This window comes from Sturnus vulgaris, chromosome 1 (assembly GCF_052056855.1).
Source record: "Sturnus vulgaris isolate bStuVul1 chromosome 1, bStuVul1.hap1, whole genome shotgun sequence".
NCBI classification, from domain to species: Eukaryota; Metazoa; Chordata; class Aves; order Passeriformes; family Sturnidae; genus Sturnus; species Sturnus vulgaris.
Window position 1 is genome coordinate 10,504,459 of NC_142243.1, and position 17,100 is coordinate 10,521,558.

Genomic DNA, 17,100 nt, shown 5'->3' on the forward strand with positions numbered 1-17,100 from the left:
TGAATAATGGTATAGGAAGCCACTCTTCTAGGAAGGAGTTATTAAGAGATTTCCTATATGAATCGAGAAATAACCCCTGTGTCCTTTTCTCCCTTAGATTTTTTTGGTTGGTTGGTTTGGTTTTGCTTTTATTTCTTTTGGTTTGAGCTCTGGACAGAAGGCTTTGCCTTTTCCTGCTACATTTACAGGTTTGAAAAATGTTAATTTGGGAGGTTCAGCTATTATTCTGTTGTTATTATTCTGTGCTGTTGCTGATTTCCCAAGCCTTCTATCCTGTCTTTTCAAGTCCAGCCATGGGTGCAGAAATAGATTTGTCCAGAAAACCTAAATTTTGCCACTTTGTTTACTGTATGCTTATTTAAAAATCTTCTTAGCTGTTGAAAAGATGCTGACTAGTACTGACCCGTTTCCCTAGGCTCCTGCATTGCTATCTGTGTCTCTTGTTTTGTATCAGGTAGTTTGTGAAAAGCAGGTCAGTCTTTTGTTCTGTGCTTGCTCCTATACATTACACACTGCCTACTACTCTTGCAGTGCCGTGACAAAACCAAACCAGTAGCAGAGGGAGAGTGACAACTTGTCATTCTCTTCTCATGAAAAAGCAACTGCATCCATACAGGGCCTGTTAATTTTCAAGTGAGGCAGCCTGTACCAAGGAAAAAGTTGTTTAAGCTCATCTTTCCTCATTTCAGTATTTTGCATTTCTTCTGGTAAAAAAATGGTTGTCTCTGTAATGCATCCTGATCCTAGGGAGTGTGCTGCTCCAGAGGAGAAGAAAGCTGCCAGGTGTTCTCCCCAGGAAATCTCTAATGTGGATCTTTGTAATCCTGCTGGACATATTTTTCCTTCATATATATATAGCTAAAATTGTAACAGTACAGTAGTGTTATATTAGGGTAAAGTAATTTTGGTAGGGATTATGAGGCTTAAAAATGTCTAGTTAGAAACTGAACAGCTGAGAACTCGAATTGTCACTTGGTTAAGATGGCTGAGCCACCCACAACTGCACCAACTCTAAAGAGAATTTAAAGCACTGAACTGGGGCATTTGGTCGGGCTGTATTCAGGCTTCCTTCTGGGCACCTCTGTTCAATCTCTTGTCCCTCTCCTTTTGCCTGTGCAGTCTCTCCTCTTTTCCCTTCCTTAAAGCCATTTAGCTATTTAGTTTGCTCCCTTTTAGTGGCTTTGAAGAAGGGAATAGGCTAAAATTATGGGATGTTCTCAACCATTTAGGCTGGTGGTTTTGACCTCCAATAATGAGAAATATGCTAGTAAATAGGTAAACCACTATTTTTGTTGCTGTTTAATACAGCTTAAAGACATGACTGCATAGAAGTGAGTAGAAAGGAAAAAAATGAGAACTGCAGGCAGACTAGGAGTTGGGAAGCACATTAAAAGAAAATGTAATATTTCCAGCCCTCACTGGCACATGTTCTTCTGGCCTTTTTACAGACCTCTTCTAAGGCAGTTAAGATAATCTCTGCCGGAAGAGAGAAAATAATTAGGCAAAGGCCTCTTTTGACTTTCACTATCTGCTATAATGAATAAGAATTTTAGGTGGAGTTTTATTCAAAGTATTAATCAGCAGACGAATTAATCACATTTCAATTACGCGTTGTAGGCTTCAGAGTGAACAGCCTACTGGCAGAACGTCGTGGTTAGCTTTGATGTGCTGCCTCTGTCACTCCGTCTGCAGACACAGTAGAAAAACTCCACATTCGGTATCTCCCAGCCCTTCTGTATTAAAAAATTATGGAATTCCAGTGGTGTTTCAGCAAAGTTTCATCTCCCTCGTCAGTCCGCCTGATTCAGTGTTACTGGAGGTAATTGACTAACTAAGGCAGCAGCAGTTTTAATCGGAAACAGTAACGGTAAATGAACACAGTGTTACCCCGAGGGAGCCCGGTCGGGACGGACACACCTCCTCTCTTTAACCTCCAGCTCGACGGTGACCCGGGCAGCAGCGCGGCTGCCTGGCCGAGGACAGGGGTGGTGACAGGGCAGCTCCTGCCCGGCCCCGGCGGCACCGCCAAGCCCTCGGGCCGTGCCGGTGACCGGGGCACCACCGAGCCCTCGGGCCGTACCGGTGACCGGGGCACCGCCGAGCCCTCGGGCCGTGCCGGTGACCGGGGCACCGCCGAGCCCGCGGGGCTGTACCGGTGACCGGGACACCGCCGAGCCCGCGGGGCTGTACCGGTGACTGGGGCACCACCGAGCCCGCGGGGCCGTGCCGGCCGGGACACTGTCCCGGGGCCAGCCCGTCGCCATCGCGGCTCGGAGCGGGGGCCGCGCCGCTTCCGCCGGATGTCGCCGCGAGGGCTCGGCACCGGGGAGGCGCGTCCTGCCCGAGCGGCGCCGCGATCGTCGCTGCTGCCTCCGCTGCTGCTGCCCCTCCCGCCTTCTCCTCCTCCTCCTCGTTGTCCTCATCCTTCCCCTCCTCTTTCTCCGCGCCGCCTGCGGCCCTGCCCCTCCCCGCCCGCCGCCGCGGCTGTGGCTGACAGGTGAGTGCGGGGGCAGCGGGGCGCGGACCCTCCGCCATCTTCGCGGCCGCCCGAGGGGCTGAGGGGTGCGGGGTCCGGGCGGCTCCGGGGCAGCGGCCGTGGCACCATCGCGGTGGTACCTGCGCGGTGCCGCCGCCGCCGCCCAGGCCCGCGGGGCAAACCGGGGCTTCTGCCCGGGCACCCCCTCGCTGCGCGTCCTATTCCGCTTTATTTACGCGTGAAATGACTTGCATGTTCTCTTATAAAAACCTAGAGTAACCGAAAATAAGCTGTCCTTCCTCTTCTGTGTGTCGTGGTTTTTGAGCGCTCCCAGCCTGGGGCTGTGGGGCTGGTTCCAGGTCTGTGGGCAGGGAAGCCAAGGGTGCTGCTGAGGAGACTCCTCTCGCTAACTTTGTTCGTGTGCTGCTGCTTATCCTCAGGACAGGCCAAGCGTAGAGCCCCAGTGGTTTACAGGTGGAGTTCAGATCCTCTGACACCTGTACAAAAGGAGTAAACGTGAAACGCCCAAATTTCTGAAGTGGGCACAGCTAAATGATGAGGGGAGCACCGTTTGTGGTGGCATGGGGTGGATCTGGCCTTCAGCAATGGGAGGATGTCCAAGATGGATAAAAGTTGTCTGTAATGAGCGATCTTCAGTAGTTCTCTCTTTTTACTGAGCTAAAACCCTGTGAAAATAAGATTGAGGGAAGAATAGATATACTTGACATATTCAGAGGTGGATGTTAGGTTCCATTCCTCATGCAAAGCCGAGGAAAACTTCTTTCAAGCTAAGTGTTCATCTGTGGCTCAAGGACATCTTGGTGTTTGTGAGAAAAGAGAAACTTCTGCGTGTGTTTTTATCTCTCTTCTCCAGCTTGTCAAATTTAATTTGTTATGGCGGTTAAAGTGGGCCTTCTACAACAGTAATGTCTTGGAAGGTTTACGTAAGGAACTGGTGGAACAGCTTCTTTGAAGTGATTCAGTGTCATTGAGTACACCTTGACATACAAACATCTATTGTTCAGGCACCCATTTTACATCATTACAACTGCATCATTCTCCTTAAGCGAATTTCTGCAACTGCTTTCCAAGCAAGTCTGCTGTTGGCATTTCTTGATGTTTTTGAAAGAGAGCTGGTGTAACCCCAAGAACCCACAAGTATGTTTTCTAATGATTAGTTTAGATGAGATAATCTTTGTGCATGGTGTCAGCTCTAACCTGTCTTGTAATAACTTTAGCTGTAGCTTTGTGTATTGTGGAATTGGGCAATTATTTTAAGAAAAGGTGGTGGCACCAAACATTAGAATTTAAGGTAAAGACCAACTGTTATGTTGATTGTCTTTTTAATGCCAGTTGTTTATGTATATGTTTGTTCCTGAACTAGGTTTATAATCTTAAATCTAAAGATTCTAAGGTGAGACTGCCTCTTTAATATAGACAGGCCCTTCTACCATCTATTTCTTTAATTCTGGAGTTGTTTGAAGTATGCAGTCTTTAGTATGGACTGAAGTGCTTAAGTTTGTTGGTACAGTCACAAGACAAATATTGGGAGTGTGGTGATAGTGTCTTACAAGAAGATCTCACTTCTATGAAATCCTGAAATTGCAAGCCAGAGCTAGTATGTGCCAAGTAAGGAGGAATTAAGTTGTATTGCGTTCTATAAATTTGACATGAGATTAGGATCACTTTATGTCATGGAATTTTAAGTCCTGGAGCTACGATTATTAGTAGGTTGTCTTGTGAAGTGAAAGCCAGGGTGAGGGGCTTTTTCTGGAGTCCAGCCCTTCAAAGCCCTGTGGGGAGAGTTGGTTACTGCTCTGTGAACAACCACTGAGGAATGGATAGGAATCAGGATGGTCTCCTTGTAAGCCAGAGGGATTTGTGTTTTCTCATCCTCAAGCAATATGTACTGACTATTTTTAGGCTTGCTGTTCAAGGTGGTAGGCTGGGTGCTCACAGTGCTCTTACACGGACTGTTGGTAGGTTCCATAGCTCTCTGTGCTAGACCATATGAGGTAATGCTTCAAGAATGTGCTGTACAGAGATTATTTATTGGTGCTCCTGAGGAGCTTCTTCTTAGTTACAGTCAAAATTGCATGCTTTTGTTCAAGTCTTAAGAACTAAAAGATTCTAATTTACTGGCAAGTAATATATTTCCAGATGAAGAGCCATACTAAAGGCCACTGTGGTTGAATGAGCCCATAATAGCAATTCATCCAATACATCCATAAGAACTACATAAATATTATTTGTTTGGAGACTAGCAGAATAAGATTCTGGCTTCTTGGTGCAGTATTCCCTTGAACAAACACCTGGTTAAATTGCCTTTGCTCTTGAACTTCCTTAGGATTCCTCACCCTCAGGTCTTGTATTTGCATGCCTGTGCCTGCATGTAGGTTACTTGTAGGCTGTTACGGATTTGATAATGCAGCAAGGGAGCTGCAGTGTCTGTGAAACAGCTGAGGAAATAAAGTACCCTTCAAACATATTTTAGGAGTTAACCAGCTGCAAGTCATCTAGCAGGACCTGATGCTGTCAGTTGAACTCTTCAATAAAGTCAGTTAATCAGTACCTATAAATAAAAGAAGGTACAATATATACTGATAGGTTAGTAACTAGTGTTGAACGTAAGAGTATGTTGTACCTTGCACCATTTAAACTAGTTGAAACAATGAGCACTCAGCTAGCACAGGTGGCATTGGTCTCCCAGGTAAGCTTTCAGGACATCAGCAATAAATAGGTCTTAGTCTGATGATTATTAGTGGACTCAGGAAGGTTTCTGCTATATTTAAAAAAAAAATCCAAGTCTGTTAATTATTGTTGTTTAGCATAAAACAACATAAGCTTGTATGATGAGAGTAGCATTTCTTTCTTTAGCAGATTGTATGGCAGGCTAGGTCAGCTCTGCATTTTGGTGTGACTGCAGCATTTGCTGACACAGTTGAATTAGCAAGATCAAAGCCTGCTAGCAGCAAAACTGGGCTGGCTTACATTTGGATGTTGGTGTTAGAAGCTTGCTTAGAGTAGGTACTCACTAATCTGTTATAGTTTTTATCCTTGATTTCAGCTGTATAACGTACTTAAAATTTATTGGTGCAGCTTCTTTACTCTGCTTTCTGTTGAAAGGAGGTTGTCACCTTCAGTGGTGCATGCCTGCTTTCCCCTTTTACATTTCGAGGAACATCCAGTTTCATTTGATAGAAAGCTGCACTAAATTTAGAAAAAAAAAAATCAATGTTGTAATGCTTGAGTGGATTTCACAAGGTTTGAGCACACTCATTACTGTTTCTAGCATCATCTGTGATGATCTGGAATGGTTCTGTTTCCTAAATATTTACCTTTAGCAAAACAACTAGTCTTACAAAGCAGTCTGTTTAACCTGATCTTTCTCAGGTGCACTGTCTTGTGCCTTGCGTTGAATTAATGGCACTTGAATGTACAGCATCGCTGAAGCAAATTGTTCACTGAAGACCTCAAAATAGAAGTTTTACTCTTTTAAATTTGATTTCTTTGCATATTAATAAAAGAGTGTAGTGGCATATGTTGATACTTAAATTCCCTTAACTCATGAATAATGCTGTCAAACTGAGTTCCATGTAATTAAGAACTTAATAACTGTAATCATTCTCCTCTCTTTCTGCTTTCCCTCCCAGCTTTGTGGTAAAAAACCACCCGAACCCACATACTCCCCTACATTAATGGGCATATTTGTATTTTAAGGTTTTAGTGCTGCACTGGACAATAGTTACTATTGTAAAATGACTTTGTGTTTTATGTAGTATACATGGAAATTTTCTTCTAAACCATGTTTGAAAATGGGAGACATGAGATGAAGAGATTTAAGCACACACAAATATGCTAAAATTGTATGTTTTGGTTTTTTTTTCATTTGACACAATCATTTAAATAGTAACTATTGTTATTTCTAAACTCTAAAGAAAATGGAACAGGGAGATTTTGGGGAAGATGTTGCTGATGCTTTCTTTTTACAGATTTGTGTGTTGTCTTGAATGAACAAAAAAGGAAATGTGATACTGTAGTCGTTCTGTCTGTGCTCGGACACATCTTAAAGCAGCTTTTCTCTCTGGCTTCAGCAACATGCCTACCCCAGGAATTTTTTCCTTCCAGCAGCCTTCTTGTTCTATGTTTAAGAGCAGAAGTAGGCAAGTACAATTAGCTATTGCTGCAGTGAGTTTTTAGGTCTGGTAAGGCCCGTGTATGCACTCTTTGTCGGTGCTGTTTCTCTGTTGTAGCTGACTAAAACAGTAATTGGTTACACATCTGCTCTTTACTGTTACTCTGATGAAATATTTCCTGTGACTGAGTACATCTGTTACAGAAAGGTAGGTGGCGGAACTTCAATTTAACACACTGTAAAATATCCTGTGAGTTTAATTAAACAGCATATCTGAAATTCCGGAGTACCTTTGCATTCAGCAAATGGTAACCACCTGTGGTCCTGATATTTTCTGGGACATCCTTTACTCCCCTACTTCTGCAGATTTACATTGTTAGAAAGGTTCTCTGGAGGTTTTGACAGATCATTGTGTGAAGTCTATGCAAATGTAGTGTTTTACAATCTCATTGAACAGAATAGCTCAGTATGTCTCTTAATCTCACTTTTTAGTAATATAGTACTTGTGAACTGCCACCCTTAGTGAAAATAGTTTAGTAATACAATACACTTCCTCCTTCTCTCCCTCTCCCTTTTTTCTTAGAAAGTACTTTTGTTCAACCTTTTTTATGCTTGGTTGCTAATTTTTAGCTCCTATGAATTTAGCTTCATTTGATTCAGGAAGCAAGATTCCAATACTACTTGGTGGTTTTTCCATCCTACTTAGGGCATTACTGAGTAGAAGGAAAGTGACCTTAGTGGGTTTTTCTTTTCAGAACCTATTTGGAACACTCGAAAGTTAAGATTAATTATAACTGTCTAATAATATATAATGGATTGTTTTGAAGCACTTTTTTCTTATTTGGTTTGACTGGGATTTGGTGCCTAGCCTTGACATGTGTTTATGTTTTCCCTCATTCCCCCTTTCCTGTTGTCTGGTGTGTTCTAACTACAAAAGTTTCAAAAAATTGAAAGACTTTGACTGGTTTGTGTACTACTGACTGTTTCACTAATCAATATTTAATATGGTTTTCATAGGATATGTAACATGACACTGATATTCTGGACAGGTAATTTTCATTGTTTGAAAACCTTACATAATAAAAGGAATCAGGTAACTGCTAGAAATGAGCACCTTATTTTTTAGCATCATATTGCCAAGGATCTGTTTTTGTGAAATCTACTCTTGAAAAACCTATAGCTTCTTACTGCTGCCATTAGAATTAAGAGTTCTGAAATTGTCAAAGTGAAGATAATATTTAAAGGGACACTGTCACTATTTTAAAACTGAATTTAAATCCTTGTTCTAAAAAACCTTCTTGATTATTGCTCCGTTATTCAGAGATTGTAAGGCTGTTTGGTGGGATTCAGAACAATAATATTAAAGGCAGTGAAGCTATTCCCCTTAGCTTCTCCTTCCCATCCTCTGTATGCACATGCCTGCTTGTGGCCTCTTTGGTTTCAGCTTTGCTGTGGCTGTGTGCACCCTCCTGCCGAGCCTGGGAACAGCTGCATGTTTGCCCTCTCCAGAACGTGCATGGGTGGTGTGTCATGCTGCTGCATGAGGAGAGGGCAGTCCCTGGCAGTGACACTGGCTGCAGGTGAAGTGCTGCTACCAAACAGAGACAGGAACGGCCGTGTTTCCTACCCAGTCTGCTCCATTTGCTCATGAGCTGCCAAAGTAGAAACTTCCATATAGTGAACGTGAGAATTTCACTCTGTAAAATGTAATCTCATGCATATGACTGTGTCCCTTTAAATTCTATGTGCTAGAGTGTATAGCTGCCAAATCTGTGTGTACAGATGCTGAGTGCTGCAGTTGGTTAATTGAGGGGAGGGATAGCACCCGGAGGGACCATGACAGGTCCCACACAAATCTCAAGAAGTTCAACAGGGCCAGCTGCAAGGTCCTGTACCTTGGATTGGAGCAGTCCCCGATATCACTGCAGGCTGGAGGGTGAACAGATTGAGAGCAGTCCAGCAGAGAGGGACCCGGGAGTACTGGGGCATGCAAAGCCAGATGTGAGGCAGAAATGTGTGCATGCAGCCAGTGAAAGGCCATGGCACAAGAAGATGTGGACCTGTTAGATAACACAAAAGTTATCAGAGTGCTGCAAACCTCTTCTGTGGAAAAATAAGGCTGATAGAGATAGGGTTTCTAGCCCAAGAGATTTCTCTGGGGAGCTTATCAGGGTCTTTCAATATTAAAGGGAACTTTGGAGAAAGAGAGACTTTTTATCAGGGCCTATAGTGATATGAAAAGGGATAATGATTTTAACCTAAAAGAGTACCATTGAGAAGGAAGAATTTTTTACAGTGATGGTGGTGAAACATGGGCACAGGTTGGTCAGAGAGGTACTGGATGCCCCACCCGTGGTAACATTCAAGGTCATCTGAGCAACCTGATGCAGATAAAGATGTGTCTGCTCATTGCAAAGGAATGTGACTATTGACCTTTAAAGGTCCCTTCCAATGCAAATCATTCTATGATTTTATTAAGCACTTAGAAAAGGAGTATTGCTTGGTAACGTCGTCCAAGATGAAGTAGCTTGGCAGAAAGGGCAAGTGGAAACTAAGAGCCTTAAAATAATGGCTGGTAAGGCATAAGCCACATTCACATCTTTGTGTCTAACAGTTCAGGAGCCACATCTGGCAGGGATTAGAAATTGCCTTTTGGCTTTTTTTACCCCTCTCCACCCCCAGATCTTAAGTGAAATGGTGTTAATGGATTTATGGGATTATATATAGCTATATGTGTGAATAAAACTGTCTTAACAAACCTGCCTGTGTGCACACTGATGCTTCTGGCCTTAAAATGTAATCCCAAACTGCAAGATATGGTAACTGAAAGCCATGGAAAGAGTGGTTCCTAAGGGAGAGATGAGGCAGGTTGGAAGACGGAGAAAAATATATGTGTGCTTGGGATCTGATCTTCTTTTGAAAAGAAATAGAAATGTGTTGAGCATGGAAAACCTGTTCCTCATTCTTGACCATATGTTCATGAACAGGAAGATACTTAGTGAAGCCCAGAAAATTGGCAATAACTGTTTATGGGATGGGCTCTTAAAAAATTGTGTACAGGAATCTAGCCACAGTGAACAGCAGAATTTAGGCAAATAGGGAAATACCCAATGGTAGTTTTTTCTAGTCTCTTCTTTAATTTGTGAATGTCGCTATTTAGTTACTACTGATTAATCACACATAGAAAGCTCTAATGGGATTAGGTGCAGGGGAGGACTCTCTGGAATCCAGAGGATATGAAAAAAAAATTTGTAGTACAGTACAGGTCACTGGTACAACCTAAATTTTATTTTAGATTCACTATGGAATTGGTGTCAGGTTACTGGAACTCAGTTGTTCAAAAAGCTAATTAAAATACCAAGTTTTTTAATAAGGATGGATGAGAATTAAAATCTTAAATCTAGTCTCATTTTTGATACAAATTTCTGTATCTTTATACATTTTCATTTTGTGATATAAAACCCAAAGGAGATTTCAAGCTCTTGTTATTCATGATGCATACTGTGTTTTTAATAAGGTATGCTTTTCCTTGGCTTTATGATCTGTTAAAAAGCTGCAAACACCATGTGAAACCTTGAACTGGTTAATGCTTGATCTTGTTAATAGTGATGGTGCTCATTCCTAGCGTGAGATCCAGCGTGTTGGTGGATCTTAAATTGGAAGTGGCCCTGGGTTTGGTTTAAATTTTCTCTGATTGACTTGTTTAAAAGGAAGCTCAGTTGCCTGGTTAGCTTTGCCAACTCTGCTCTCCTATTTCTCTGCAGACTATTGCACCTATTTTAAGTTTTAATTGTTGTTTCAGAAATGATTTATGCTGGAGAATGAATTTTTATTTTGTTCCCATTGTGCATGATTGAAAAATTTTGGGTAATCAATCCTGAAACATTTGAAATGTTTAACAACTGGTACCCCATGAAACAAAAAATTTCTGTTGAATGTTGGGTTTAAATTTTTAAAAAATCCTATAATTAAATGTTTGTAAAAATAAGATTTTGACAGTAAAGAACATATTCTCCATATTTATGCAATCAACCATAATTTGATTTTTCATATATATTCTCCACATTTATGCAATAAATCAGACATAATTTGATTTCTCTTAAACAGGGGAAGCAGTAGCTCATACATGGTAATACTGTTTGGCGATACTGTCAGGTGTTTTTAGGCATATTGAAACGCATATATTTGGCTTTATGAAGGTGACAGAAATGAACCACATCACCAGCAGCCTGTCAAGTGTCAGGTGCACTTTCACTACTCTCTAGTAAGTTCATGGGCACTTTCATTATTAAGGGAAATGAAACCATGAGCTGACAAAAATGGTGGAAGGTAGTTTTCAGAACTTCTGTCATGAAAATTAATTTCTGCTTATGTCTGAACGAGGACATCTGTTAAATTTTGTATAGTAACACTTGAAGTTGAATAATACATTTTTAACCTGACAGTGTCCCTAAATTACCATGTTTGCTTTCATTTTCCAGCAGGGTTTTAATTTTGCATGCATTTCAGTGAACTATAGTATGCACAATAGTTGTTTCCGGGAAGCATTTTGGGGCTGTCTCTGCTGGTGTTCTCCAAAATGAGCAAGGAAGTGGAATTTATTTTCCTTTTGTGGAGGTTTGTTAGCTAATGAATAAATAATGCAGAAGCAATTCCATTCTATTTACATATATGCATATCATTTTGAACTTAATGTTGTTTGAAGAACAGCTGTAAGTAAGAGGGATTTCTTTTTAATGACAACCCAAACAACTCCAGAGTTTAGTAGAACTAAATACTTCCATTTTGAGAAAAATATTTAAATTGTGGTTTGGCAAAGCAATTTGTAATGTGTAATACTTGTCCTTAGTTTACCATAGGAGCCTCTGTGAAGCTGTTTTTTTGAAGTAATGCCAATAGAAAGTGGAAGTTGTGCATCTGCTCGCCAAGCAAAGCAGAAACGTAAATCACACAGCCTTTCCATCAGAAGAACCAACAGTTCCGAGCAGGAACGGGCGGGGCTGCAGAGAGACATGTTGGAAGGGCAGGTAAGGTGATGCTTGGAAGCTTGCATCACTTTTTAATGTGTTTTCTATGGGAAGAACTTAAATATTGAAATATGTCCAGTAAAGCTGCAGGAACAACTGATTTTGTTGCTTTTAAGTGCTCACTGCCTTTGGAAATCGTTGATATAAATGTTGACAGTGTTTCAGGTTGTGTTGAGACCTGTGGAGTTCATCAGCTTCTGTGTGTTCTCACATGAATGATAAAGCCATAAAACAGTGTAAACCCCAGCCTGTTTATTCACTGCACCTCTCCCCCTACCTGCAAAAGAAAAAGCTCAACATTGATTCTTGCTTTCATAAGTTTGTGTTTGGAATAGTAGCAACCCAGAAATATGAATAAACCAAATACTTCTTATGATGACTCTGATAGGGAAAATATTAGTTGGAACGCTGTTCTACATTCCTTTCCATAAAGTAAACAAATACTGCCTGCCTGACAGAAGTGTGAGCTCAGATTTTGTTTGTGTGGGTTTTTTTTTTCTTTTTTTTTGCTTGGCTGAAATGAAGGTGTGCTATTCTGGGATTAAACTTAAGGGAAAGAACAGCAGCCACTGCTTCTGTTGCTTTCTTAATTGGGTCGGTGTAGTGGGTGCAATCTGGACTTGGAGTGTTGCACCTAAAAATTCTGAGATTACCTGTAGGTAAGGCTTCTGTCAGAAGCAATACTGGCAAAGATAAGCAAATACAAGTTTAAAAAGTGTTTATTGTCAAATTGACTACACAATGTTAGTGTGGGACTGGCATAAATGATGCAAAACTTGATTTTTATCAGACAGTTGGTTTGAAATACAAATGGAGTTTGGCAACGAGAAACCTCACACTGAAGTCTGCAGATAACCTAAGGGGAAATCCTGGCATTTTCTCAGTGTTGTGACTGTTTTTTAAAATTGAATCTATTTTTTCAGTAAATCATAGCATTGGTTTTCTGGAAATTAACAGAGCCTAGACTGTTGCTTCTAGTCATCTAGAAGTTGGAGAATGCAAGTACTTGGATAGAAAACTCTTTATGCATTTGGGACTACTGCAGCCTTACTTCAGGAAAGGCATGAAGGGCAGCTGAGAGGTCAAGACATGCTGACACCCCTGCATAGTAAACCAAAATGTTAAGCTGTTTTCATGTTTCTTAGCAAACTCTAAGTGTATTATGCTGTAATATATATATGTTTAAAATGTTTTATCTATCATTGTGTTTGGTTTTGTTGACCTTGAGCAGCTAGGTGGCAGATTCTATAAAGTAGAGAGTATTAATGCTCCTTCACAGTGGACCTGTGAACTGCATGAGATCTAGCTCAGAACTTCTGCAGATAAAGAGATAACATTATTACTATTATATTATAATTATATTATTATTGTTATGCTGTTTTAATAACCCAACTTTAAAGAGAGGAAAGAAAGTTAATGCATTTTACTATGTTGATTACTTCATTACAAGTTCATATTTGTTTATACTTTCAGGCTTTGGGAAGTGGCTTGAAAAACTTCTACATCTCCTTTTTAGTTGCAAAAGTTGTAGGATAAGTTAGTTTCTGCTATAACCTTGCTGTATGAAATTATTGGGTAATTGAATTAGAAATAATTCTTCTAACTTCAGTGTTTCTTTTAATAGTGTTTAATGTATTTAGTGTTTTTGTTTAATCAGTTTTGTTTCAAGTTGGTTGTAATTAGGATCTGTTGTGCTTCTGGCTGTCTGTGAATACCTGAACAGAAGTACCCTATCAAGGGAGAGGCAGATGAAGAAAGGAATGATGTAGGGAGGCTTGAGGAACATGGTCCCATTTCTTCCAGCACAGTGCCACACTTAAACCAGCTGTGAACCTGTGTAAAACTGAATTATGCACAAAGCAGGTGTGCTCTGTATCATGGCTATGAGTGGTTCCTCTTGCTCTCTGTTTAAAACTTGGGGAATAACTTACACAGCCAGGGTGATGGCTGCCCTCTCCCGCTGTGCCTGCAGACAATTCCCGGGGCTGTGGCGGAAGGTGACTCAGTGAAGTGAAGGCTTTTTTAAAAGAAGGTTATAGCTGGCTACCTAGCTAAATAGTAAGTGTAGTAAGCCAATTTACATATTGTGGTCTATGAGCAACTGGAGAATAGAATGCTCGAGTAAAATCTGAGGAGGGAAGGACTAGAAATTGTAGTTTTCTTCACACTTAGTTATGGCTAGTGACAAAAGTAGGCAAATGTTAACAGCACATTTAAAATTTTAGTTTGTCTTAAGCTTTGGTAACAAGATGCTTTGTGTTCACAACTTTCTAACCCATTGCATAGTCAGCCTTTGAATTACTTTATCAAACAAAGGTATTCTTTTATCTTGAACTGGAAACATATTGATATTAAACATAATTTTTTTCTCACTTTCTTTTTTTTTAAATGAATTGTACATGTATCTTGATTTTATAATATTTTTCTGGTAAAGAAAACCAAAACAAATACCATAGATGATTTGAATTCTATCCCTTGAAAGAGAAAGACTTAGAATGAATTACTTTATGATGCACAGAGTTCTACACTAGAAGTAGTTTTAATTTCCCTCCTTGCTGGGACATTGATATAACTGTTAAAATCAGTTCAAGATTAAAGAGTAATTTTATCAAATATATATAAAGAAAAATATAACCCCCCCAATATTTTGCCTCCTAGGATTCTAAGTTACCATCTGCTGTCCGGAATACACTCCTTGAACTTTTTGGACAAATAGAGCGGGAATTTGAAAACCTGTATATTGAAAATTTGGAATGTGAGTATCTATTTTTTTCTGGCAACTTATGAATTGTTTGTATTTAGGTTATAGTAACACTAATTAAAACACTTACATTGGATATTGTAGTATAATTATTGTAGCTTTTGTGTGAGCAATTTAGGAGTTGTTCTGAACTTGTAGCCAAAGATGGAGTTTGTAGCTTTTCAGAAAAATAATTTCTTAGCTCTTGACACAAGCAGTGAGAACTGATGTCTGTCACCTCCCCTTAATCTTGGGCAAAGCCATTGAAGGGTCTGTCTCCTTATCATTGTAGGCTCTGGTTATGTTAATCTCCAGAAACTCCATCCAGGCTTTGAAGTTTTTTGGCTTTGTTTTATATTTACAGGCTTAATTTTAATGATGTAATATTAGTAAATAAAATTGGAAAAGTGATTTGCCTGAAAAAGTGTAAAATGGGGTGGTTTTGGATCAAATGGCTTACACATTGCATAGCCAGCACCTGCAGTTGTTCAAGAGTATTGAAGTCAAGCACTCAGATAAAAATTCCAAGTGTTATCTGAAAAAGATATTTGTTTGATGACAGTGCAGTTGTCTGATCATGTAAGTGATCCAAGGTGATGTAAGAGGATCCAAAGTTAACTAGCACAGGCCTATGCAGTAAAGCCTCTGCTCAATTTCTCTTGCTGGAATTTTAAGCCGTGTTGCATTACCTTGGCTTCTGAATTGTGGAATCTGTCTGACTTGGATCCAAGTCAATTTTTTTCTCACACCTAATCAGTTCCCACAGTTAAACCAGACACTCATGTTATTAAAAACATGCTTTTTTTGAAATTTTAAGGGTTTTTTATTCTCTTAAAATCTGAAATCGTGTTGATTTAAGGCTGTCATCAAAAGTGCACATTTTTTAGTGACAATTTTCTCAGCTGAATTCTTGGCCTCCTGCTGAGAAGTTGGCTGGTAGCAAGAAAAGTAGAGTTTCCCTCCCCACCCTTCAGAAATGCTTGTCAGAAGACAAGTGGTGGATTTGCACTCTCCAGAGTATGATTGTTTTCCTTAATTTCCATTTCTTTATCTACTTTATTCGCCTCACAGCTCTAGTTATGATTGTGATCTCTTTTCATCCCCCTGACAATTTCTAAATTTTTCTCTTCTCATGCTCAGTCTAATAGTTTTTGTTCTTGGTCTAATTCCTACACTAGTGCTGGAGTTATTGTACATAGTTTTTAAAAAAAATAAATTCCAAAGTATAAAAAATAGTCATTTGCAGCATTACCTTTCCTGAGAGACTATAGTAGTAGACAAGTATTCAGGGAGGATGCTATTTGTGATTAATAAAACCCTTGTTAAGAAAGGATGTGCTAATTCTGTGGCTAAAATATTTAAGATGCCACAGGTTTTCTGTCTTCTGCTGGGTTTAATTCAATAGAGATGGGCCATATATTTCACAGAAATGGTTTTGTTAAACCTTAGTCTCATTTATTAGTACGAGTAATTAGAATCCACCAATACTTTGTGTGGAATCTGGGTCAAGGTTGATCTCTGGAAAATTCAGCATAACTATTTGTTTATGTCTTGGCGAGACCTGCTTTTATAAAATCCCAGTTGATCTCCTTTCCTTAGCATAAAATACCTTACTAACTGTAACAGTTCTTAAATAGTATGTTAATGCTCTTAATAATGCTAGTCAGTTTTTCTTAGTAATGTGAATTTCTGGATTTCTTAGTGCGTAGGGAGATTGATACACTGAATGAGCGCTTGGCGGGTGAAGGACAGACAGTTGATGGTGCTGAACTGAGCAAAGGACAACTGAAAACAAAAGGTAAGAGAGACACAAAGAATCATAAATCAGTATTTTTGAATTCACTTTTTTGTACTTTGTTGACCAAAAGTTAGAATGTTACTGAAGGGAATTAATATCAGTTACTTATACAAACGAGCTAATGCTGTATTTGAAATATCTTCCTTTGAATTTATTTGTCTCAACAGCGAGTCATAGTACCAGTCAGCTTTCTCAGAAATTAAAGACAACTTACAAGGCATCTACTAGCAAGGTATGAGACTAATTAAATCTCTACTCATCCATCTGTACCCGTGAGACTAATGTGAATGTGTTTTAAAAGTTGTAAATTGTGGTTTCTTTAAGCTGGGCAAGGCTGGTCTGTAAGTAAATCTGCCTCCTAAGGAGCAGTATGTTTATCTTGGATTCACCAATGACCCATTATTTCAACCATACCATGTGATATTGTTACAATAATTGCTTGTCTTTTTTTGAAGAAGGTATGTTGGAGGGGAGAGAGTGTGCACACATCTATGTGGGAGTGCTGTTTTGTAAATAGAACTAAAAAAATAATTCTGTTTCATGAGGGAAATAGAGAACATGCTAGTGGATTTCTGAAAAAGGGTTTGGGCATTGCAGTTGAAATGGGGGTTTAAGTAGGCACCACTGTGTATATTACAAATTTCTTTTTAAAAATAATTTTTATTTTTAACTATGAGACTGGAACAATTTGTTTCCTTTATGTTGCAAGCCTTGCTCATCAGTAGCTAGTGATCTGGTTTTTTTTGCTTGGTGTTTTGGACAGTTAACCTTTCTGTACATCTGCATCAGCCTGGTATTTTTGTTTTCCTTGCTCTCCTCCCTTTTTCACGTTTTGCAGAGAGTTTAACTACTGCTCTTTATTCTCTACACCAGAGTCATTTAATGATACAGTATTAAGGTTAAATAAAATGCAAGAAAACCACA

At 39.8% G+C, this 17,100-nt stretch overlaps 1 protein-coding gene across 3 annotated transcripts in view; it reads left to right on the forward strand.

The window, feature by feature from the left end:
- The first annotated feature begins 2,321 nt into the window (after positions 1-2,321).
- The window catches only part of WDR37 (WD repeat domain 37), a 43,678-nt gene continuing 28,899 nt past the window's right edge, over positions 2,322-17,100 (forward strand). Inside the window, exons 1-6 of one of the 3 annotated variants that reach the window (XM_088159333.1) lie at positions 2,322-2,497; positions 7,629-7,660; positions 11,461-11,638; positions 14,297-14,393; positions 16,081-16,176; positions 16,344-16,408. In XM_088159333.1, coding sequence (XP_088015459.1) covers positions 11,501-11,638; positions 14,297-14,393; positions 16,081-16,176; positions 16,344-16,408 — 396 coding nt within the window. In that variant the 5' untranslated portion in view covers positions 2,322-2,497; positions 7,629-7,660; positions 11,461-11,500. Of the gene's footprint in view, positions 2,498-7,519; positions 7,661-11,460; positions 11,639-14,296; positions 14,394-16,080; positions 16,177-16,343; positions 16,409-17,100 lie in introns of those variants that run through there. The other 2 variants (XM_014872262.2, XM_014872261.2) reach the window with 2 other exon arrangements.